Consider the following 23,462-nt stretch of genomic DNA (forward strand, 5'->3'; position numbering starts at 1 on the left):
AAATTTTAAAAATTGCAAATTTTTCTAAATTTTTGGCAAATGTTGTATTTTTTCATAAATAAAGGTGAGATATATTGATTCAAATTTCTGACCATCATAAAGTACAATTTGTCACGAGAAAACAGTCTCAGAATGGCTTGGATAAATAAAAGTGTTGCAAAGTTATTACCACATAAAGGGACATGTCGGATTTGCAAAAAATGGCCTGGGCAGGAAGGTGAAAACTGGCCCGGGGTAGAAAGGGTTAAAGTCCCCTAAGGACACTTAAAATTTGCAAAATAAATGCATAAAGAAATAAAAATAACAACTTACTGATTATTCAGCTGGGGCTTCAACCACTTGTAGAACAGGAGGGCCCCAATAGTTTTTTTTTTTTTTTTTTAATACCTGCACTATCCCATTTCCAACCTGACACTGGAGACATTGCTGCTCAGCCCCACTGAAATTGAACGAGCCCATGTTTTTACATTATTATTATTATTATTACAGGGCTGGGTTAGGCACGCTGCTTACTGTTATGGGACTGACTTACGAGATAAGACTTTCATGCAAGCTGTAGAGGATTCGAGATGCCACCCAGCAACTATATCTAACAGGTATGTTCTACATTTACCCCATGCTCAGGGTAGCAGGCATCTACTATGGAACCCAAAGGGCCCATCTCCATCTTTTTAAATCTTAATAGGTAAACTACATTTCTTCTTGTCAGTATTTATAATATGAGAAGTGCAGCAAGGAGCTGTCACTTGCTGTGGGTGCTGGGTATGGAGAAGATACCATTAGCACCAGAAAAAAAAATAAAAAGTTTAATAATAATTGGAGGGAATTTTTTATATCAGACTCCCTTTGAATGGAGGAGAAGGATGGGCAGCCCCCAACAGCGGCAGGGCTGGGGCAGACTCATGATTGGGCCACTGAACTAGAAAAATGCATGCATCTCCATCCTAGTGGAAGAAACCCTTGCTTTGTCCCTGCATGGGTCATCCACAATATTAACCTGGGCAGAAACATTAGATAAATGCTGACACACAGATTTTGGCAGGACCTCCAGATGCAAAAAAATTTATTCTCTGATCTGCTAGAGAGGTACATGATATAATCTCTGGCGAATGTAATCTTTTTACCGGTGACTGTATTTGCGAGTTATAACCTCCCTTCTGGTCCTCAACTGTGTCATGTGACCAACTCTCTGATCTCCAACTGACACAGGACAGGAAGTCGGTTACTTCTCTATTTATTCCACAAGACTGACCTTGAGGCTCCCATAGGAATACATAGAAAAACAGACTTCCTGTCTACACAGAAGATGCTGTGTTAGGCCTCTTTCACACTTGCATTGTCCGGATCCGGCGTGTACTCCACTTGCCGGAATTACACGCCGGATCCGGAAAAACGCAAGTGTACTGAAAGCATTTGAAGACGGATCCGTCTTCAAAATGCTTTCAGTGTTACTATGGCATCCAGGACGCTATTAAAGTCCTGGTTGCCATAGTAGGAGCAGGGAGCGGGGGAGCGGTATACTTACAGTCCGTGCGGCTCCCGGGGCGCTCCAGAGTGACGTCAGAGCGCCCCATGCGCATGGATGACGTGCCATGCGATCACGTCATCCATGTGCGTGGGGCGCCCTGACGTCACTCTGGAGCGCCCCGGGAGCTGCATGGACGGTAAGTATGCTGCTCCCCCGCTCCCCACTACACTTTACCATGGCTGCCAGGACTTTAGCGTCTTGGCAGCCATGGTAACCATTCAGAAAAAGCTAAAACGTCGGATCCGGCAATGCGCCGAAACGACGTTTAGCTTAAGGCCGGATCCGGATCAATGCCTTTCAATAGGCATTAATTCCGGATCCGGCCTTGCGGCAAGTCTTCAGGATTTTTGGCCGGAGCAAAAAGCGCATCATGCTGCGGTATTTTCTCCCGCCAAAAAACGTTCCGTTCCGGAACTGAAGACATCCTGATGCATCCTGAACGGATTTCACTCCATTCAGAATGCATTAGGATAAAACTGATCAGGATTCTTCCGGAAGAAAAGAACGCAGGTGTGAAAGAGCACTATCTGGAAAGTCTGATTGGTGGTCACATGACAGCTGAGGATCAGAACAGAGGGGATAGCTCACAAATACAGACACTGGTAAATAAAATTACAATAAGATTGCATCATGTACTTTTCTAGCAGGTCAGAGAATAACATTTTATGCGGGAGTTCTTCTTTAAAGGGGTTCTGCAGTTTGTTTAAACCGATTATCTATCCTCTGGATAGATCATCAGCATATGATCGGCGGTGGTCCGACACCCGGGACCCCTGCCGATCAGCTGTTTGAGAAGGCAGCAGCGCTCCAGTAGCGCCGAGGCCTTCTCACTATTTAGCGCAGGCCCAGTAACGTCACGACTAGTATCAACTGGCCTGGGCGTGGCTAAGCTCTGTTCAAGTGCTGGTCAGAGGATAGATCATCAGTTTAAACAAACTGCAGAACCCCTTTAGGCCTCTTTCACACGGGCGTCATGTTTTTGGGCGGGATAAGATGTGGGTGCGTCCCACATCTTATCCTGGGAAAATGTGTGATTTTTCCACGCGAGTGCAAAACATTTTAATGTGTTTTGCACGCGCGTGAGAAAAATCGGCACGTTTGGTACCCAAACCTGAACTTCTTCACAGAAGTTCGGGTTTGGGTTAGGTGTTGTGTAGATTGTATTATTTTCCCTTATAACTTGGTTATAAGGGAAAATAATAGCATTCTTAAAACAGAATGCATAGTACAATAGGGCTGGAGGGGTTAAAAAAATAAAATAAATTTAACTCACCTTAATCCACTTGTGTGATGGACCATGTGATGAGCGCATTGAAGTCACCACAGGTCCTTTTCCTCACAGACAAAGACAGAAGAGATGCCGGCTGCGCGAACAAGTGGATTAAGGGGAGTTAAATAATTTTTTATTTTTTTTTAACCCCTCCAGCCCTATTGTACTATGCAGTCTGTATTAAGAATGCTATTATTTTCCCTTATAACCATGTTAAATAATAATGATCGGGTCGCCATCTCGATCGACTCCTAGCAACCGTGCGTGAAAAATCGCACTGCATCCGCACTTGCTTGCCGATGCTTGCGATTTTCACGCAGCGCCATTCACTTCTATAGGGCCTGCGTTGCGTGAAAAACGCATAAAATAGCTGCGATTTTCACGCAACGCACAAGTGATGCGTCAAAATCACCGCTCGTGTGCACAGCCCTATAGAAATTTATGGGTCCAGATTCAGTGCGGGTGCAATGCGTTCACCTCACGCATTGCACCCGCGTGGGAAAATTGGCCCGTGTGAAAGGAGCCTTAAGGATCAGGCTGTTAGATTTCAACATGCCTGATCATTTTGTTGTTGGCGGAGATCAACCACTGCTTTCTCCCCTCTCCCCATCATTTTGAATACATGCATGATCATCCAAGCTGGGGATGCAGGTGTATAGGTGTGTCAGGAGAGGTAGGTACCTCAAATGTATGGTCAGACTCAGCATTACCCTAACGAAAGATAAAACTATGACTAAGCTCAGAGTATACAGCAGTAGCAATATAACACGGATTATAAGCGCACCAGATAGTAACATCCATCTGTTCGCTATGGCTTTACCTTAGGTTTGAACAGGCTTTCATTAACAGCCTGATATCCAATAAGTTGATACCTGGAGATTCTTACTTTTGGATTGCACTTCAAGACATTAACAAGACAGGAGAGTACAGCTGGTTAGTAAATGGTAAAGAGGACGGGGATGTCGGCTTCACACACTGGGACACCCAGGAGCCAAGTAAGTGCAACCCGCAGGGGCGTACATAGGCGCTAAAACGATTTACTGTATAGGAGATGTGACATCATCTGTAAATGTTCTTTTGGAAGCTAGACATTTTGCAGTCCGTTTACAAACTTACTCCCCAGGTCTTGGTCTGCTATTATAACTATTCATTGTATAGGAAAATATATCATTTTCTCAAACATTTTCTTCCATCAGTTCTTGGAGATATTGAAATCTGCAAGCAATTGATATGAAAAAGTGCAGTATCCAGAAAAATAAATATATATTTATAGCATGCATTAAAGAGGACCTTTCACCACTCCTGACATGCCTGTTTTAATAGCTTCATACATTCCCCATGTAATAACAATTCTGGAGCATCTATTCTTATGACTCTGTGTTGTGCCATTCCTTTATTATTTCTACTAGAAGTTATGAATTAATTGCTAACAGTCTTAAGTAAGGGTACAGAGGGGCGGTAACCAGTTGGGGGCGTGTCCCTGCATAGTCTGAAAATGGCAGCACTGATTGGATAGAGTGAGTCTGTGCAGGGACACACCCCCTAACTGGTTACCGCCCCTCTTTACCCTTACTGCAGACTGCTAGAAATGCATTCACAACATCTAGTAGAAATAATAAAAGGAATGGCACAACATAGTCATAAGAATAGATGCTCCAGAATTGTTATTGAAGCTATTAAACCAGGCATGTCAGGAGTCATGTCCTCTTTAAGCACCAGAATGTCATTAATGTGTAGGCAGAGGATTTGTAGCTCTGCATCATAAAAAAAAGTATATATGTTATGAAATTAAGTGGCCCATAAAGTATTATTGGAACTAAAAACAAAATGGTCTTTAAAGGGGTTTTCCAGGAGTACAATATTGATGACCTGTTCTCAGTATAGGTCATGAATATCAGATCAGCGGGGGTCTGACTCCTGGCACACCCACCGATCAGCTGTTTGAAGAAGCCACCTTTCAAACAGTTGATTGGCAGAAGGGCCTGGAGTCAGACCACCACTATTCTGATATTCATGACCTATACTGAGAACAGGCCATCAACATTGTACTCCTGGAAAACCCCTTTAAATTTTCTAGAAAGATGGATTGGGGACTGTGATTGCACCAGGTGAGTAGCTACAGGGAGTGCAGAGGTAGCAGTCGCTACCGGGCTCAGGAGCCTGAGGGGCCCCAAAGATCCTTGTGCGGTATACGAAGATACCAGTATTATATAACGTGCACGCTGGGATGGCTCGGTCATAGATTTTGCGCTGGGGCCCAGAATATTCAAGTTAGGCTATTTTCACACTAGCGGAGGCGGAGCTCCGGCGCAGCATGGCAGTTCGCGGTGAGAGGCCGCTGGACTAAAAAGTCGGACATGCAGTACTTTGAGTCCGGCGGCCTTTCGCCGCGAAATGCCGTGCTGCGCGGTAGCTCCGCCCCGTCCTCATTATAGTCAATGGGGACGAAGTGGCGGTCCGGCGGCACGGTGAAATAGCGGCAGGACAGATCAGACAGGGTGAACAGCCTGTCGGATCCGTCCTGCCGCTAGTGTGCAAGTAGCCTTACACCTCTGGCTGGAGAGAAGGGGTTAGGTCAAGAATTTGGTATGGCGGGAGTGAAATTTAAATTTTTGCCTCAGGCAGCATGAAGGCTGAGTGCTCCGCTACACCATGCCACAGAGCACTGAGGGAAGCGGGCCCATGAACTTTTGCACCAAGGCCCAAGAGCCTTTAGCTACGCCCCTGGATTGCACAACTAGAAACATATTAGTACACTACACCTTAATACGGTTTCCTTTAAAAAACAATTCAATAAATCAGACCTGCTAAAACTTTGTAACGTTGTGTACTTCTTGGTAAGACTATCCTTTGGATAGCTTGTCACTTAAAAAAAAATCCTGGAAAACCCTTTTTATTCTACTAGGTTTCTGTTATTATAGTATTAGTGCATGTATGATTTCCCATTAAGTTCACCTCTGCAGTGCAATAAGCCTTCTTGGGTATCTAAAAATCGTGAGTTTTCATAATATGTACTGTATTATTGATCTTACTGTATTGATTTAGGTCATAACGGAGGTTGCGTTGTCCTGAGTAGTGGATCCAGTATGGGACATTGGAAGGTAAAGGACTGTGAAAGATTTTCTGCAAAATCCCTGTGCAAATTGCCTCTGACAGCAAACGTAGAAAGAGAATTAAACCTGCATGAAGGGTTTATGGACCAAACCTGTGCGCCATCTTGGGACACAGAGCCACACCTTCATCACTGCTATAAGGTAACACAAGGTTTTCACAACTTTTTCCAACTTACTCGCAAAGGTGTGGGGCCTACTGAGAAGGAACATGGCTTTACTGGAAAGGGGTAAAATTAGGTCTCAAAGTAAAGCCTCATGCACACTACCATGGTGTGTTTTGCGGTCCGCAAAATCGCGGATCTGCCAAACAGGGATGGCGTCCATGCGCATTCCGCAATTTGCGGAACGGCACGGACAGCCTTCAATATAAATGCCTACTCTTGTCCGCAAAGCACGGACAAGAATAGGACATGTTATATTTTTTTTTAGCAGGGCAACGGAACGGAGCAACGGATGTGGACAGCACACAGAGTGCTGTCCGCATCTTTTGCGGTCCCATTGAAGGCCTAAGGCCTCTTTCACACGACCGGTTTTTTTTCCCGTTTAGGGGCCGCTTTTTGCGTTCCGTATAGGGAACCATTCATTTCAATGGTTCCGCAACAAAAATGGAATGTACACCATATGCATTCCGTATCCGTATTTCCATTCCGTTGAGAGATAGAACATGTCCTATTATTGCCCTCAAATCACGTTCCGTGGCTCCATTCAAGTCAATGAGTCCGCAAAAAAAATGGATACATACAGAAAAACTGACCGCAAAACACTGAAAAAGCCATACGGTCGTGTGAAAGAGGCCTTAAGTCAAAGAATAGTTGGTATAGAGTCAGAGAAAAAAGTGTCTATTCCTGCACCGCATTTATCATCCTGCCTGAGCCCCTGTGATAAATCTGGTGCAGGTCTAGATACAAATCTCAATTGTGATCTTGGCCTTACAAAGTCTTAGAAGAGGTCTCTCATTCTTTTTTATACCAGGTGTTTCATCATGAGAAACTGATGAGGAAAAGAACCTGGCAGGAAGCTGAAGACACATGCCAAGATTTTGGAGCTCATCTTGTCAGCTTATCAAATTTAGAGGAAGAACAGTTTGTAGAAGAACTCATAAGCAGCATGTTTAATGGGTAACTTTATCAAAAGTATATATTACTGTAGGCTGTATACTAAGTGGAGATGTTTCTGAAGAACCTGAGATGGTCCTGAGTGCAGGTTTATTTGTTAGAGTCACCAAAGGAAATGATTTCAAGGATCCACCCTCCTTTATGGAACATCGGTATGACCACATTTAATGGCACCATAATCTAAGTTGGTGTCATTGTGCACACAGCAGAACTCATAGGAAACCTAGTAACAATTGGTGCAAAATTGTCTACAAATGGGGCTGTCTTCTATGGATCTTTGGGACCCATTATTTTGTCCCCATCAAGTCAGCCTGCACCACAATGATTGCCCATCCTATTGTGTTGAAATGGGTCCCTTTCATTACTCTTTACCACAGCCTAGCCCACTCCTATATGCCAAACGCTGGGTTGCACCATTAATTTTGCAAAGTAATTGACCTTAGTGTTTGTAAGACTTCATGGCTGCTACATTGCTGTATTTTACAGGCACCCGGCTACCCTTGGTTTTAAGCCTGCAACATGCCCCTTCCAGTCAGACTCTGGGCTGGTACTTTGACAGCCTTGCTCCCAATGTCTCCAATACTCTTCCACCATGTCACAGGGGCTGTACTCGGGCCTGCCGAAGATCCCTTTGGCACTGCACGTAGTCACTGTTGCCCTCCAACCAACTTCCTCCTCTTAATATGCCCTAATGATCCCATCCTATACACCAGGGCTGGTCAACCTGCGGCTCTCCAGCTGTTGTAAAACTATCATCTGGAGAGCCGCAGGTTGGCCATCCCTGCTATACACCATAGCACAATGTTCTCATCCATCCCCGTTTTGCTCCCTACATTAGTTATGAACCCTGCCTGGACCAGTGTTCACACTGGACTCCTCCTCTACAAGCTGTCCACCAGGAAACAATACCACCTGGTGACTAGCACAGGACTTGATGGCACAACCAAGTACATTGCACCACTGGCCATCGCCAATTAAAGTGGCAAACTGTAAAACAGACGTGCAGTACAAGTAGGAAAACACTAATGGGGCAACAACATGGGGACAATGAAAGTAACCCACCCCCCTTACATACCCATAATCATAGCTCTGTTTTTGTTTTGTTTTTTGCAGAGATGGAAAACGAAAGTTTTGGATTGGGTTCAATAAGCGGAATCCATCTTCTAAAAATTCTTGGGAATGGTCAGATAAGTCCCCAGTAAGTGAGGGGTTCAGTTAAACAGTGTAAAACTACAGCGTCCAACTGAGGCCAGATTAAACGTGGGGAACAAGAGTTTTCCTTCAAGATTGATGGTGTTGAATGGTGTTTAATTTTAAAAGCTAGCTCCGAGAAATGTCCCTTGGACTATTGATGGGCTCCATTCCTTTGGGATAACAGTATTTTCTCAGCAAAAACAGTCTACAATGCTGTTCTTGCCATCAAAATACCGGATCTCCCACAGAAACCTGGTTGACTACATTGTGAGTGGTTGGGTCATTTGAAAATTGTACAGTGATCCCTCAGGATACAATGGCCTCAGGATACAATTTTCAACATACAATGGTCTTTTCTGACCCATCGCAAGTTGAAACCAGACTCAACATACAATGTCTCAGACTCAGAGCCACCCAATCCAGGCCACTTCTCTGGTAAAATAGCGATATTAGTTACTAGTTAGCAGCTATTTCTGACTGTTATATTTAAGGACTTGCTTTATCTCTCTTAGTTATCTGATTATTTTTCTTAAATCTTCACTTTCTCTCATCTTGAATGACATTTTGGGGGTTTGGAACCAATTACTCAACATACAATGGTCATTCTGGAACCAATTAATATTGTAACTTGAGGGACCACTGTGTACGCATAAAACAACTCTATTGAGATACAGTATAACCCAGATGTTAAGGTCATCAAGTTCTAGAACTGGCTGTCCAGGCATGCTGGGAGTTGTAGTTTTGCAGCATATGGAGGGCTGCAGGTTGGGTATCCCTGATGTAGATAAATGCGTTAAAGGGGCAATATGTCCACAAAGCGATTAAAATGGTTGTGCCATTACTAATATAAAAAAAATGAAAATCAGACCTTATATAGTCTTTTTCTAACCTCCATGTGAGGTAACCTAGTACCTCACATGGATCCAGAGATCTCTACATTCGTTGTTCTGCTAGATTTATTTCTAACTGGCAGCTCAGGGGGCATGTCCTTCCTGCTGTAGCTCTTTCCCTGTAACTGCCACAGCTACTAAACTGAGCGTGTGCAGCCACCTCAGCGAGAGGAACAGAGAAATAAGGAAAAGAACTAACAGCAGGTGGAGCTATACAGTTACCATTTATTGAATAGCTCAGTGACTAAACACAATTTTTAATTAAATGCAATCACAAAAGTATTGAGATCCAGGTTGCTGGTTTGAAAAATGTAGAATATTTTTTGTGGGAAAACCCCTTTCAGTAGTTTGATGCATCTGTAATGGGGAGCAAAAGGCGCACTCGGTCTCCCAACAGCCGCAGACCTGCTGCTTAGCTTCAGGAGCGAGGATCTGTGTTTGGCCTCGTTCCCAGGGCGGCCTTGCTAGCTGAAAGGCTCCCTACTCCTAGGTCTGCCTTGAGCGCTGAGCTGATCACTCGGTGCTCGACTTGTCTGTCTGTCGGTCTTGTGACGCTGGCCACGTCACATGACCCTCACTCCCCACTATAAATACAGGCAGCCTGCTGGCTACAGGTTGCCTGTGATTTTCGTCCTATAGGCTGTGTACTTTATGGTTATTAAGCGACCTCTGGAATTGACCCTCGGTCCGCCTCTCGACACCTCTTCTGCATGCTCCCTGTACCTTGACGATTTTGACCTTGGCTTGCTTACGGATTTGTCTTTGCCTCTTCCCTTGTTCTGACGTGACCTCCTGGACTGACCTCGGCTAGTTGACCCGCCTCGCCTTCCGTTTTGTTCTACCTCTTGTCTGCTTAGTGTTACTTCTCAGTGGCTGTCCGCTTCCCTGCTGTCTCTTTCTCTCTGCTTGCACTTAGTAGGTTAGGGACTGTTTCCCAGTTGCGCTCCGTCACTTAGGGCGGGTGGTGCAAGTAGGCAGGGACAGGGGACCGGGTGGCAGCTCAGGGGGTGCACCTCCGCTCTATCTTTATTCCCGTGACGGCATCTTTATCTTCTTAATTTAGTGAAATGATTATTGTTCTCTAATGAATTAAATACATTTTCTATGCTTTTACCATTGATGATTTATCCTCAGGTTAGGTCATAAATATCAGATTGACAGGGGTGCAACACCTGGCACCCTCGCCGATCAGCTGTATGAAGAGAAAGCACGCTCCGCGCGTGCATGCTGTCTCCTGTCTCTCTTGCTGTTTGCCATGGACATAGCAGGAAGAGAGACAGGAGACAGCACGTGCACACAGCGTGCCTTCTTTTCATACAGCTGATTGGCGAGGGTGCCAGGTGTTGGACCCCCTGCCGATCTGATATCGATTACCTATCCTGAGGATAGGTCATCAATATTAATAGCCCCGAGATTGCCTTTAATGCACATGAATTCACTTGTTGCAGGTTGTGTCATCATTTTGGCATGATGCATATCCCAGTGATGTCTCAATGTGCTGTGCGGCATACGGGGCGGATAAGCAGTTAATGCCATTAAATTGCAACACACAAGAAGAGTGGATCTGCAAAATTCCAAAAGGTGATATACCCATTTAATAATATATTTCAAAATAATATAAAATGTCATAAATATAAAATATATTTCAGTATAACGTATATTTCACTATATTATTAGTATTAATTTTACTTCTTACCATTTTCATTGCAAAATTTAATTGGTCTCTGTGGTGTTTGCGTGAAAAGAAATGCAAAGCATTGGGAATTGCTTGGGAATAAAACCTCCACAAAGAAGCTTTGGGTGGAGTCAGGTGAATCCCCCAGTGGGCCCCTGAGCAAGGTGGGCCGCTAGTCTCCCACCCCCTGCACAAGTAGCACATGACATAGTACACTTACTGCACTACATACATACAATGTACAGCACCTCAACCAGCCTATGTTCATAGAAAAAAATTGATAGATTATTAAAGAAACTCCCCAGTTTATTATTATAGACACGATCAGAGCTGAGATGACTTCTAGGTATAGAGAAACGCTAGTCAGTATCCTCCTTCCCCAGGACCTACCTTCTCAAAGTTACTGCAGGGACCCCCATATTCAATCACCTGGTAGCATCTTGCTGCTGTTTGAGCAGGAAATATTTTAATGTATCTATACAGTGGGCGCCCAACATACATTTTACTGGTGGGCCCTAGGCATCCTAGTCTGACACTGGGTGGAGTCCATCAGTACATTCGCCCTTGCCACTGCTGATATGAACCATATATCAAACATACTTTTAGGATAGGGCTACACAGCGACATGCAGGGGCGGATTAGGCCATAGACCCTACAGTAAATTTCCCAATGGGCTGATGCCCCAGGAGGCCACTCAAGTCCTCCTATCGGCTGCTGACCGGGTACATAATAAGCTCTCAACAGTAATTAACGCTGTGAGAATCAGGTACTCACGTACCCGGCCCACTGCTTGATATATTTTTTTTTGGGAGGAGGAGGAGGACAGAAGATGGTAACTATTGATGGCCACCACAGAGGGCCAGCATTTGTGGCAGAATATTGTGCTACACTGTGTTATTTGGTTCTGCTGGGATGGTATTTTGCACTATGGTACTGGTGACCCCACCTACTTGTGTTGCCCCGCCTTCTGTTAATTTGGACCTGCCAACAAAATAGGGCCACTTATTTATTTTTATTTTTTCCAGGGCCACTAAGTTTCCAGTCCACCCCTGGCGACATGTGTCGTGCAGCTACAAAGTCTGTAGACATTTCACATAATGATTGGCATTGGTGTAGCAACATGCTGCAACTTCACAAACAATCCAGTTGGGTCAGATTTTCCTCCATTAACTTTAAAGGAAATCGTGCACGACATACAGCTCGCCTGTGAGCAGCTGTGTTTTCACAGCCAAATCACATTTCTAAAATAGTTGCACGACAGGAAGTTGCACGTATTTTGTGTCGTGCGACCTTTCTGTGACGCATATCGCCGTGTAGCCAAATCCTTCGTTGTCCATCCCTATCCTCCTCTTGGTATAAAAAGGGTGAAGTGGCAGTGATGACACCATCGCAGCAAGTTTTGTTTTGGTGTTTCACTTCATGTACACACAAAATAAATCATAATATAACATTTACTTTTCTCAGGAGTGATCCCCAAGACCCCGGATTGGCATATTCAAGGTCTGGTTGGCAAAATACTATTTATATTCTACTGCATTTCTGTGCTTGCTAGTTTCCAGATATCTAGTGCATACCTGATGCATCTTAAGTGCTCCCCTTTAAAGGAATTGTCCTCTTTGGACAGTACATTTTGTTAAAAGGGTCCCCCAAAATGAAGCTGACAACTGGGTGTCAGCTATTAGATGTAATTGGTTTCCCTGCAATCAATCAATGTATATACTTTACACTGTGTGTATATTCTTAGTTCTAAATTTAGTAATGTAAAAGTATGTGCAAACAAATTTCTTTTTATTATTATTTTATTTTTTTTACAGATTTTGTTGCATATTCTGCACTGAAATCTGCATGGAATGCATTTATAAAAAGCACTTGCCATTGTTGTCAATGGAAAATCAGTACTATAAGTTTATACAGATTTGACATCCATATAGCCCAAAAAAAGAAAAAAGGAATGATCCGCTTTGAAACTGTCGGGTATCTACAGGATTAGCCTTATTAAACGCAAATGCACATACCTTAATTATTTTTCTTACTGTATTGCTCTTTATTTACTGAATTGATAGTTACATTATAATACAAAATGTATCAAATAGCTTTTTTCCCCCTCTTTGTATTAGATATTCCATGGGTTTTCCATCATGGACATAATTATTGCTTCTATGATATAAATGCTCATTTTGATGTAGCGAGGTTTATCTGTGACATGATGCAAAGTGGAATAACCTCCATACTTACTGAGGAGGAGCAAGCTTTCATACATCGGAGAATAAAAAAGGTAATAGGATGTTATACAAATAAGATTAAGTAAAATAAAATATAATAATAATAATAAAGTGGATGGAATTGTCTAGAAAAACAATTTTAAAATTCCCCATTAGGAAATTCTAAGCTAAATGGGGCTCCTAATTTCAAAGGTCACATTTAGTAGCCACAGTTGAGAGCAGCTGCAGAGATCTCCTCTTGCTCTGGAGGACCCAACAGACTTGTGCATTACATTCACTGCCCACTGATTTAAATGGAGACTGTGTAATAATTAATTTGCCCTATAGCAAAGGGAAATGCAGCAGGGAAAATTAAATAAGTGTTGCTAGGATCTCCCAGAGACTAAATAGAATCACAGTCACTGGCCTCAGCAGTCACATCTGCTTGAAGGGTATGTGACTAAACCGGACAACCCCTTCATTTATTTTTGGAACTTTAGTTTTAACTTCTTTGTATTTTTTTTTTTTTTTTTTTTTTTTAAATGGTCATTGAAAGATTATATCTTAGTATAAAAACATAGGAAAATGAAAGAAATAATGGGGGACCTTGAAATCTCAAACTTATCATTGGCTATGGACCCTGTGATCTGTACATAATTTTCCCCTACAAAGTCAGGAGATAAAACATGGACCATCAACTACAAAAACGATTTTGAGACCACGAGACAAATATATAGTAAGCATGACTATACTGTGCATTACAGATATCTAAAGAGAAACAGAAATGGTGGATTGGACTGGAAAATGAAAATGATGGACTCCAAAGGTATCTAATGATAAAAAATAAAAAAAATTCTATATATATATATATATTTTACACACACAGAGTGGCATGCAAAATTTTGGTACCCCTTGTCAAAATCCAGTGAGCAGTTGAGCAAGTTGAAGGCGAAATGATCTCCAAAAAGCATGAAGTTAAAGGGCTTCTCTGGGAATTAAGAAAATGAAAATAATTACTACTATCGTATAAATATATTCCCAAATACATTTCATTAGCTATAATGGTTCATTTCGTCTGGGGAGCAATTAGGAGCAATAAAATGGCCGCCGTCCTATCAGTACACACAAAACCTGTCCCAATCACACAGCAGGACAAGTTACTTTAAAACACTGAGGTAAAGAGCTTCCTCATCCTCCTCTCTGCTCTGTTTGTCAGCGATTATGATCCTAAATACAGATGATAAGATCTTCAGCTGAATCTCTGTAGGAATGGAGTTCATGAGGAGACATGAAGTACTGAGAGCACATACAGGACAGACTGTGGTAATGGAGACTGCATACAAGTGCTGCTGCTCATTATCTACATCCCCACCTCCTCTCTGTACTTCATGTCTCCTCATGAACACCATTCCTACAGAGATTCATCTGAAGATCATATTAAACTGTATTCAGGATCATAATCCCTGACAAGTAGGGGAGGAAGATGGCGCAGCTCTTTAACTTGTCCTCCTGTGTAATTAGGACAGGTTTTGTGTGCACTAATAGGACGACAGCTATTTTATTTCTCCTAACAATTGCTCCCCGGACAAAACGAGCCATTATAACTAATGAAAGATATTTGGGAATATATTTATAATAAAATAATATTAAAGTATTTTCATTTTCTTAATTCCCGGAGAACCCCTTTAAGGGTGCCCCTTTCAGACAGATGATTGTCAGGAGGGAAGCATTCCTTCCCAGCAATTGTCTGCTTGTTAGCGGAGGAGACTGCTGCTATTACATGCAGCGATCTCCTCAGCAAAGTGGAAAGGAGCGATTAACATGCCATCACTTGTCCCCATGCTGTACAATGGTTTGCCAGCGTCAGATTGAGATAGGACAATACAATATTTCAGTGGCAGTATTACATTGCCAGTTAACAATCGTTAGCGATCATCGGGCAGAAAATCTGCCCATGTAATACACCGTTTAAAAGATAAAACACAATTTTTTACATTTTAAGCAATATCAGTGTATTATTTTGGTTCTGTAAAATTTTAGAGTTTAAAAAGGAAAGGAGTACTTTGCAAAAGTATGGGAACCCTAGGAGATTTGAGCTCTCATAACTTTGACCGAGGTCTCAGACCTTAAATAGCCTGTTAGGGTTAAGTCTTGTTCATAATCATCGTTAAAAAAGGCCAGGAGATGCAAATTTCAAAGCTTATAAATAACCAGACTCCTCTAATGTCTTAGGCTACTTTCACACTTGAGTTCGGAGCGGATCCGTCTAGTGTCTGTACAGACGGATCCGCTCCTATAATGCAAACAATGGTATCCGTTCATTACAGAACCGTTTGCATTATATTTCAGAAAAAAGTCTAAGTGTAAATTGGTGGCAGATGCGTTTGAAAATTGCACCATATTGTGTCACCTTCAAACGGATCCGTCCCCATTGACTTCCATTGTAACTCTGGACGGATCCGTTTGCCTCCGCACGGCCAGGTGGACACCCGAATGCTGCAAGCAGCATTCGGGTTTCCGCCTGCTGAGCGGAGCGGAAGCCAAGCGGAGCCATACTGATGCATTCTGAGCGGATCCGCATCCACTCAGAATGCATTAGGGCTTGACGGATCCGTTCAGGGCCGCTTGTGAGAGCCTTCAAACGGAACTCACAAGCGGAGCCCCGAACGCTAGTGTCAAAGTAGCTTTATTCACACGTCAGTGTTTTGGTCAGAAATTTCCATCAGTGATCAAGAGCCAAAACCAGGTGTGGTTCTATAAACACAGACCAGGTGCAGATCTTTCCCTTATACCTTGTGGAGGCTCCAATCCTGACTTTGGCTCACAATCACTGACCAAAACACTGATGCGTGAATAAGGCCCAAGGTCCCTTTTACAGGAGCAAATTTAACACGCAGGTGCGATGCGTGAAGTGAACGCATAGGCACCCGCACTGAATTCTGACTCATTCATTTCATCAATTTTGCATTGCGTGAGGATCGCAGCACGTTTTATATTCTGTGAATTTTTCACGCAGACCTGGCCCTATAGAAGTGAATGGGTCTTCAGTGAAATACGTATTGCATCCAGTTGCAGACAAAACTGACCGAACTTGCTTGCAAAATAGTGCGAGTTTCACTGACCTCACCCTGGACCAATCTGTATTGTTTGTGTGAATTAGGCTTAACTCTGTCTCAGAGAACAGCAGCCATGGGTTCTTTTAAGCAGCTGCACACTCTGAAAATGAAAATGGTTGAGGCACACAAAGCAGGAGAAGACTATAAGAAGATAGCAAAGTGTTTTCAGGTTGCCATTTCCTCAGTTTAAAATGTAATTAAGAAATGGCAGATAACAGGAACACTGAAGATCAAGAGAAGGTCTGGAAGACCAAGAAAAATTTCAGACAGCTGCTCAAAGGATTGGTAAAGCAAAATCTGAACTCCCGCTTCACTGCAAGAGACCTTCAGGAAGATTTAGGCCCCTTTCACACGAGGAAGTTTTCTGCGTGGGTGCAATGTGTGACGTTAACGCATAGCACCTGCACGGAATACTGACCTATTCATTTCAATGGGTCTGTGTACATGAGCATTTTTTTTCCATGCATCAGTTCTGCGTTATGTTAAAAACGCAGCATGTTCTATATTCTGCGTTTTTTTCACGCAGCCCCGGCCCCATAGAAGTGAATGGGGCTTCAGTGAAAAAACGTTTTGTATTTGTAAACCTTTAGTTTTTTATCACGTGTGTGAAAAACGCATTGCACCCGCGCGGAAAAAAACTGAACACCTGAACGCACTCGCAGACAAAACTGACTGAACTTGCTTGCAAAATGGTGCGAGTTTTATTGAAAGCACCCAGAAGGAATCCAGAGCCAATCCGCCACGCTCGTGTGAAAGAAGCCTTAGAAGAATCTGGATTTGTAGTATTTTGTTTTAATGTTCAGAGACACCCGCACAAATATGACCTTTCTGGAAGAGCATCAGAAGAAAACCCCTCTCCTGCATCCTCACTGCAAAGTTCAGTATCAGAAGTTTACAAAAGAACATGTAAACAGTCCTGATAAAGTCCCGTGGACCGATTAGGTTAATATAAAAACTCTTTGGCCACAATGAATAAAAGGTATGTTTGGAGAGAAAAAAGGCACAGAATTTCATGAAAAGAAAACCTCTCCAACCAATAAGTATGGGGATGGATCTATTGTGCTTTCAGTTTGTGTTGCAGCCAATGGCACGGGGAACATATCACTGGGAAAAGGAAAAATGGACTGAATGAAATTCCAGCAAATTCTGGAAGCAAATATAACAAACACCAACTGTAAAAAACCTGAAGTGGAAAAGCGGATGGATGGCTTCTACAAAAGGGATAATAAATAATCCTAAACACACCCCAAAATCCACAATAAAAAAAAAAAAAAAAGCTATTTGAAGTTTTATACATGGTCCTCACAGTCCCCTGATCTGAACATCATTGAAAATCTATCACCTTAACGCTGGGTTCACACCTAGGCGTTTCTCAAACGCGCGTTTCTATGCGCGCTTTTGTCGCGCGTTTTATGCGCGTTTTTTTTTAATAGTGAACGCGCGTTTGACGCGCGTTTGGGTGATTGACAGCAGTGTTGTCCAAAGAGTCTATGGCCCAAACGCGCGTCAAACGCGCCAAAAAAAGCTCCTGTACTTGTTTGAGCGTCGGGCGTTTTACAGCGCGATCGTACGCGCTGTAAAACGCCCAGGTGTGAACCCTTCCCATAGGGAATCATTGGTTCTTGCCTGTTGTGCGTTTTACAGCGCGTAGGAACGCGCTGTAAAACGCTCAGGTGTGAACCCAGCGTAAAAGAGCAGTGTGTGCAAGACGGCCCAGGAATCTCACACAACTGGAAGACTATGGCAAGGAAGAATGGATGAAAAACTCGCAAACAAGAACTGAAAGACTCTTCGCTGGCTGCAAAAAACATTTAAAAGCGGTGATACTTGCCAAAAGGGGGTGCTATTAGGTACTAACCCTGCAGTGAGCCCAAAATCGTTTGGTTCGGGCCCTTTTCAGTTTTTGTTAATTTGAAAATGTAAAAAATGAAAATAAAACATTGTTTTTGTGTAAAATACAAAGAGAATGTGTCATCTTTAACTTTATGCCATTTGTAGATCATTTTATCTTCGACTTACTTAACTGTTCACAGTAACAGTAATTTTGACCTGAGGTGCCTAAACATTTGCGTGCTAGCGTGTGTGTGTGTGTGTATATATATATATATATATATATATATACACACACACACACAGTATATCAGCATCTAATTGTTCTCTATAATCTGTTTGAGAACCATTTGCTGATTTTTTGTGAAGCCTGAATGAGATGAATTACCTTTTTATTTATTTTTTGTTCCATGCCCTTTTTCAGATGCCCAAGCGCCCCCATAATAGTGACAACAGTCATGGTTTCTTATGCAATTGCACCACAGCTATTCTTAAAGAGGTTGTCCCATTACAAACACTAATCCCCCACTCATAGGATAAGTGTCTGATTGGCGGGAGTCTGATTGCTAGGGCCCCTGCCAATCTTAAAAATGTGGAGCAGTGGTCCCGCACACGCACGACTGCTTTTTTCAAGTCCATTGGACTACCAGAGAGCTTTTATTCATCTGTGACTTGCAACCCCATAGACTTGAAAGGAGGAGCAGCACATGGTCAGGTTTTGTGATGCAATTTTGGAAGCCAAAAATCAGGGCTGGATCATAAAAGCAGAGAAAGTATAAAAGGACAGGTATGACTTCTCCACTTTTTTGAATTCACTCCTGGTTTTGGATTCCAGGAAATCTGAACGTGTGGCCATGCCAAAGCATGAAGCCCTTGTTTTTGAGAATGTCTGGGACCTCAGTGGTCAGACCCCAGCAATCAGACACATCCATGTGTTTGTAATGGGACAACCCCTTTAATACATTAACAGAGTCCTCTTACCCTGCATTGACTGCATATGATTTACCAATTCAAAGGTTGAAAAGACTAGAAATGGTAAAAGACATGCACACAAACCTACGAGGAGGTATTGCTCCCACTTGCTCAGGGTGGATGGTATTTGTCCTCATTGAAGAGATCCAGCAGTGTATGGAGAATTGTTTCAAGCAATGCTCCATGGGAAAATGTATGTAAATTAGCTCTCCTCCAAAACTACTACATACCGGGCAAAACAGAGACCCTTCCAAAATTAAGAGACACGCATCTGTTTCTTCCTTTTGGAGAAGTCCCTGGTTTGGCTGGTATGAGGTAGTTTTCTTCCTCTTTGAAGAGAGCCAATTTACAATCTTGTAGACTGCTGTCTAGATTATTTATACCAATATGGAAATGTCTGAGAACTGATGCAGTTCGGCAGATTTACTAATCCTAACATTTAGGCAGCTTAAAGTGAGACTATGCAGTCTAAAACATGTGCTTAATTTATTAAAGTGGCTGATGCTGGATGATAAATTTGGTCCATCTTAATGCACCTTTTGCTAACTTTACACCGCCAATTACTTTATGGCGAATGCTTGCACCAAAATTTTGACACATTTGTGCTTCAGTCCCAGCCCCTTCCCTAACAAGCCACACCACCTAGTTGAGGAAGGCCCAAAAAGGGGCTAAAACAAATTAATAAATGTGGTGCAAAGCAGGCCCGCCAATATTTTGGTGCAAATTATCTGACTTTGGAGCAGACAACCCCCATGGTCCTAACCTGTACCCTTTAACTAAAACCACACCATCCAGGGGCAGTGATGTATAGTTCAAGGCAATATGAATGCTGAGGCCTGTGATTGGCTGCAGTGGTCATGGGACCAAGACACTTCATGGTCCTGCGGGGGCCAAAGCGGCTGGGAACACGGCAGGGGCAGGACTGCGGACAGGCACGAAGTGTCTTTATTTTCTTGAGGGACTCAGATTAGGACCAAGGGCTTTAAGGCTAAACAACCCCTTTAAGCCAGAATTCTGGCATATGTGGCTAAGTAAACCTCATCCAGTTTGTACAGTCTTCTACAAATCCAAAAATTAAGAAATCTTGAACGAGTTATGTGCAGTAGTATCATAAGTTCTGTTTGGCTGCAGATGGGGTGACGGATCATTTGTCACATACAGTAACTGGAAAACAGATGCACAGAGAGATGTCAACAGCAGTACAACAGCGGGAGCACGGCAGTGCGCCTACATAGAATCGGACACAGGTTTGTACAGGTTACATCATTTTCCATGTCCAAAGTTAGTTGTATTGTGTATTTATTTGTTCATACCACCCACAATTCCTTTAACCTAGCACTGGGCTTTAAATTGGATTTGCTTACATGTATGGCATGGGATTAAAGGGGTTTCCCGTATTTTACTTTCTGATGGCCTATCCTCAAGATAGGCCATCACTAGCCAATCGGCAGGGGCCAGACACCCTGTATCCTGCTGATCAGCTGTTTGGGTGTAGCTCTGACACCCAAATGTTGTCACTGGAACTACAAAAGCTTTGTCCAGTGGATGGAGCCCATTACTATAGCACTTTGGTGATGAGCGCCATTCACTACACTGTGGACGGAGCTACTGGACTGTATGTGCTTTCTTTCAAATTTCTGTTTATTGCTGCACAGAAATGTTAATGAAACATAATCACAGATAAAGGGGCAACATGCCCAAAGATCATAAGAGCGTTTTACATTGGTATATAAAGATAAAATATAATATCACTAGGGATGAGCGAACTCGAACTGTATAGTTCGGGTTCGTACCGAATTTTGGGGTGTCCGTGACACGGACCCGAACCCGGACATTTTCGTAAAAGTCCGGGTTCGGGTTCGGTGTTCGTCGCTTTCTTGGCGCTTTTGTGACGCTTTCTTGGCGCTTTTTGAAAGGCTGCAAAGCAGCCAATCAACAAGCGTCATACTACTTGCCCCAAGAGGCCATCACAGCCATGCCTACTATTGGCATGGCTGTGATTGGCCAGAGCACCATGTGACCCAGCCTCTATTTAAGCTGGAGTCACATAGCGCCGCCCGTCACTCTGCTCTGATTAGCGTAGGGAGAGGTTGCGGCTGCGACAGTAGGGCGAGATTAGGCAGATTAACTCCTCCAAAGGACTTGATTAACTGATCGATCTGCAGCTGTGGATCATTGAGCTGCTGATCCTCAATTGCTCACTGTTTTTAGGCTGCACAGACCGTTTGTCAGTCTCATTTTTCTGGGGTGATCGGCGGCCATTTTGTGTCTTGTGGTGCGCCAGCACAAGCTGCGACCAAGTGCATTTAACCCTCAATGGTGTGGTTGTTTTTTGGCTAAAGCCTACATCAGGGTGAAGCTGTCACACCAAGTGCATTTAACCAGCAATAGTCTGTTCATTTTTTGGCCATATACAAAATCAGGGGCAAGCTGCGCCTGTCACCAAGTGCATTTAACCCTCAATGGTGTGGTTGTTTTTTGGCTAAAGCCTACATCAGGGTGAAGCTGTCACACCAAGTGCATTTAACCAGCAATAGTCTGTTCATTTTTTGGCCATATACAAAATCAGGGGCAAGCTGCGCCTGTCACCAAGTGCATTTAACCCTCAATGGTGTGGTTGTTATTTGGCTAAAGCCTACATCAGGGTGAAGCTGTCACACCAAGTGCATTTAACCAGCAATAGTCTGTTCATTTTTTGGCCATATACAAAATCAGGGGCAAGCTGCGCCTGTCACCAAGTGCATTTAACCCTCAATGGTGTGGTTGTTATTTGGCTAAAGCCTACATCAGGGTGAAGCTGTCACACCAAGTGCATTTAACCAGCAATAGTCTGTTCATTTTTTGGCCATATCCCAGTCTAATTCTGTCACTAAATCCATACCGGTCACCCAGCGCCTAAATACTAGGCCTCAAATTTATATCCAGCTAAATCTGTCCCTAGTGCTGTAGCTGGGCGAGTTATTTAGTGTCCGTTCAAGCACATTTCTTGTTCTGGGTTGAAATACAATTCTCAATTTAGCAATTTCATAATTTAGTGGTTCCTGCTATATCAGAGCTCTTTGAAATCTATCCCAAAAAGGGTATATAATATTGAAGGTGCACATAGGGTCATTCAGAGTAACTTCACACACACCCGCTACTGTGTATTTCCAAGTCTAATTCTGTCACTAAATCCATACCGGTGACCCAGCGCCTAAATACTAGGCCTCAAATTTAATTCCCTCTAAATCTCTCGTTACCCACCGCTGTACTGTTGTTGCTGGGCAAGATATTTAGTGTCCGTCAAAGCACATTTTTTGTTCTGGGTTGAAGTACAATTCCCAATTTAGCAATTTCATAATTTAGTGGTTTCTGCTATATCAGAGCTATTTGAAATCTATCCCAAAAAGGGTATATAATATTGAAGGTGCACATAGGGTCATTCAGAATAACTTCACACACACCCGCTACTGTGTATTTCCAAGTCTAATTCTGTCACTAAACCCATACCTGTCACCCAGCGCCTAAATACTAGGCCTCAAATTTAAATCCCTCTAAATCTCTCGTTACCGTTGTCCTGTTGTAGCTGGGAAAGTTATTTAGTGCCCGTCAAAGCACATTTTTTGTTCTGGGTTGAAGTACAATTCCCAATTTAGCAATTTCATAATTTAGTGGTTCCTGCTATATCAGAGCTATTTGAAATCTATCCCAAAAAGGGTATATAATATTGAAGGTGCACATAGGGTCATTCAGAATAACTTCACACACACCCGCTACTGTGTATTTCCAAGTCTAATTCTGTCACTAAATCCATACCGGTGACCCAGCGCCTAAATACTAGGCCTCAAATTTAATTCCCTCTAAATCTCTCGTTACCCACCGTTGTACTGTTGTTGCTGGGCAAGATATTTAGTGTCCGTCAAAGCACATTTTTTGTTCTGGGTTGAAGTACAATTCCCAATTTAGCAATTTCATAATTTAGTGGTTTCTGCTATATCAGAGCTATTTGAAATCTATCCCTAAAAGGGTATATAATATTGAAGGTGCACATAGGGTCATTCAGAATAACTTCACACACACGCTTCTGTGCATTTCCAAGTCTAATTCTGTCACTAAATCCATACCGGTGACCCAGCGCCTAAATACTAGGCCTCAAATTTAAATCCCTCTAAATCTCTCGTTACCCACCGCTGTACTGTTGTTGCTGGGCAAGATATTTAGTGTCCGTCAAAGCACATTTTTTGTTCTGGGTTGAAGTACAATTCCCAATTTAGCAATTTCATAATTTAGTGGTTTCTGCTATATCAGAGCTATTTGAAATCTATCCCTAAAAGGGTATATAATATTGAAGGTGCACATAGGGTCATTCAGAATAACTTCACACACACGCTTCTGTGCATTTCCAAGTCTAATTCTGTCACTAAATCCATACCGGTGACCCAGCGCCTAAATACTAGGCCTCAAATTTAAATCCCTCTAAATCTCTCGTTACCCACCGCTGTACTGTTGTTGCTGGGCAAGATATTTAGTGTCCGTCAAAGCACATTTTTTGTTCTGGGTTGAAGTACAATTCCCAATT

The 23,462-nt window shown here is 42.9% G+C and overlaps 1 protein-coding gene across 2 annotated transcripts in view; it reads left to right on the plus strand.

The window, feature by feature from the left end:
* Positions 1–23,462, plus strand: part of PLA2R1 (phospholipase A2 receptor 1) — a 94,861-nt gene that overhangs the window by 17,306 nt on the left and 54,093 nt on the right. The window contains exons 8-17 of one of the 2 annotated variants that reach the window (XM_044304937.1): positions 490–596; positions 3,624–3,793; positions 5,844–6,052; positions 6,884–7,029; positions 8,140–8,224; positions 10,559–10,691; positions 12,250–12,285; positions 12,903–13,060; positions 13,751–13,812; positions 20,036–20,151. In XM_044304937.1, the coding sequence (XP_044160872.1) occupies positions 490–596; positions 3,624–3,793; positions 5,844–6,052; positions 6,884–7,029; positions 8,140–8,224; positions 10,559–10,691; positions 12,250–12,285; positions 12,903–13,060; positions 13,751–13,812; positions 20,036–20,151 (1,222 nt within the window). The remainder of the gene's footprint in view (positions 1–489; positions 597–3,623; positions 3,794–5,843; positions 6,053–6,883; positions 7,030–8,139; positions 8,225–10,558; positions 10,692–12,249; positions 12,286–12,902; positions 13,061–13,750; positions 13,813–20,035; positions 20,152–23,462) is intronic. The other variant, XM_044304938.1, reaches the window with a different exon arrangement.

This window comes from Bufo gargarizans, chromosome 8 (genome assembly GCF_014858855.1).
Source record: "Bufo gargarizans isolate SCDJY-AF-19 chromosome 8, ASM1485885v1, whole genome shotgun sequence".
Classification (NCBI taxonomy): Eukaryota; Metazoa; Chordata; class Amphibia; order Anura; family Bufonidae; genus Bufo; species Bufo gargarizans.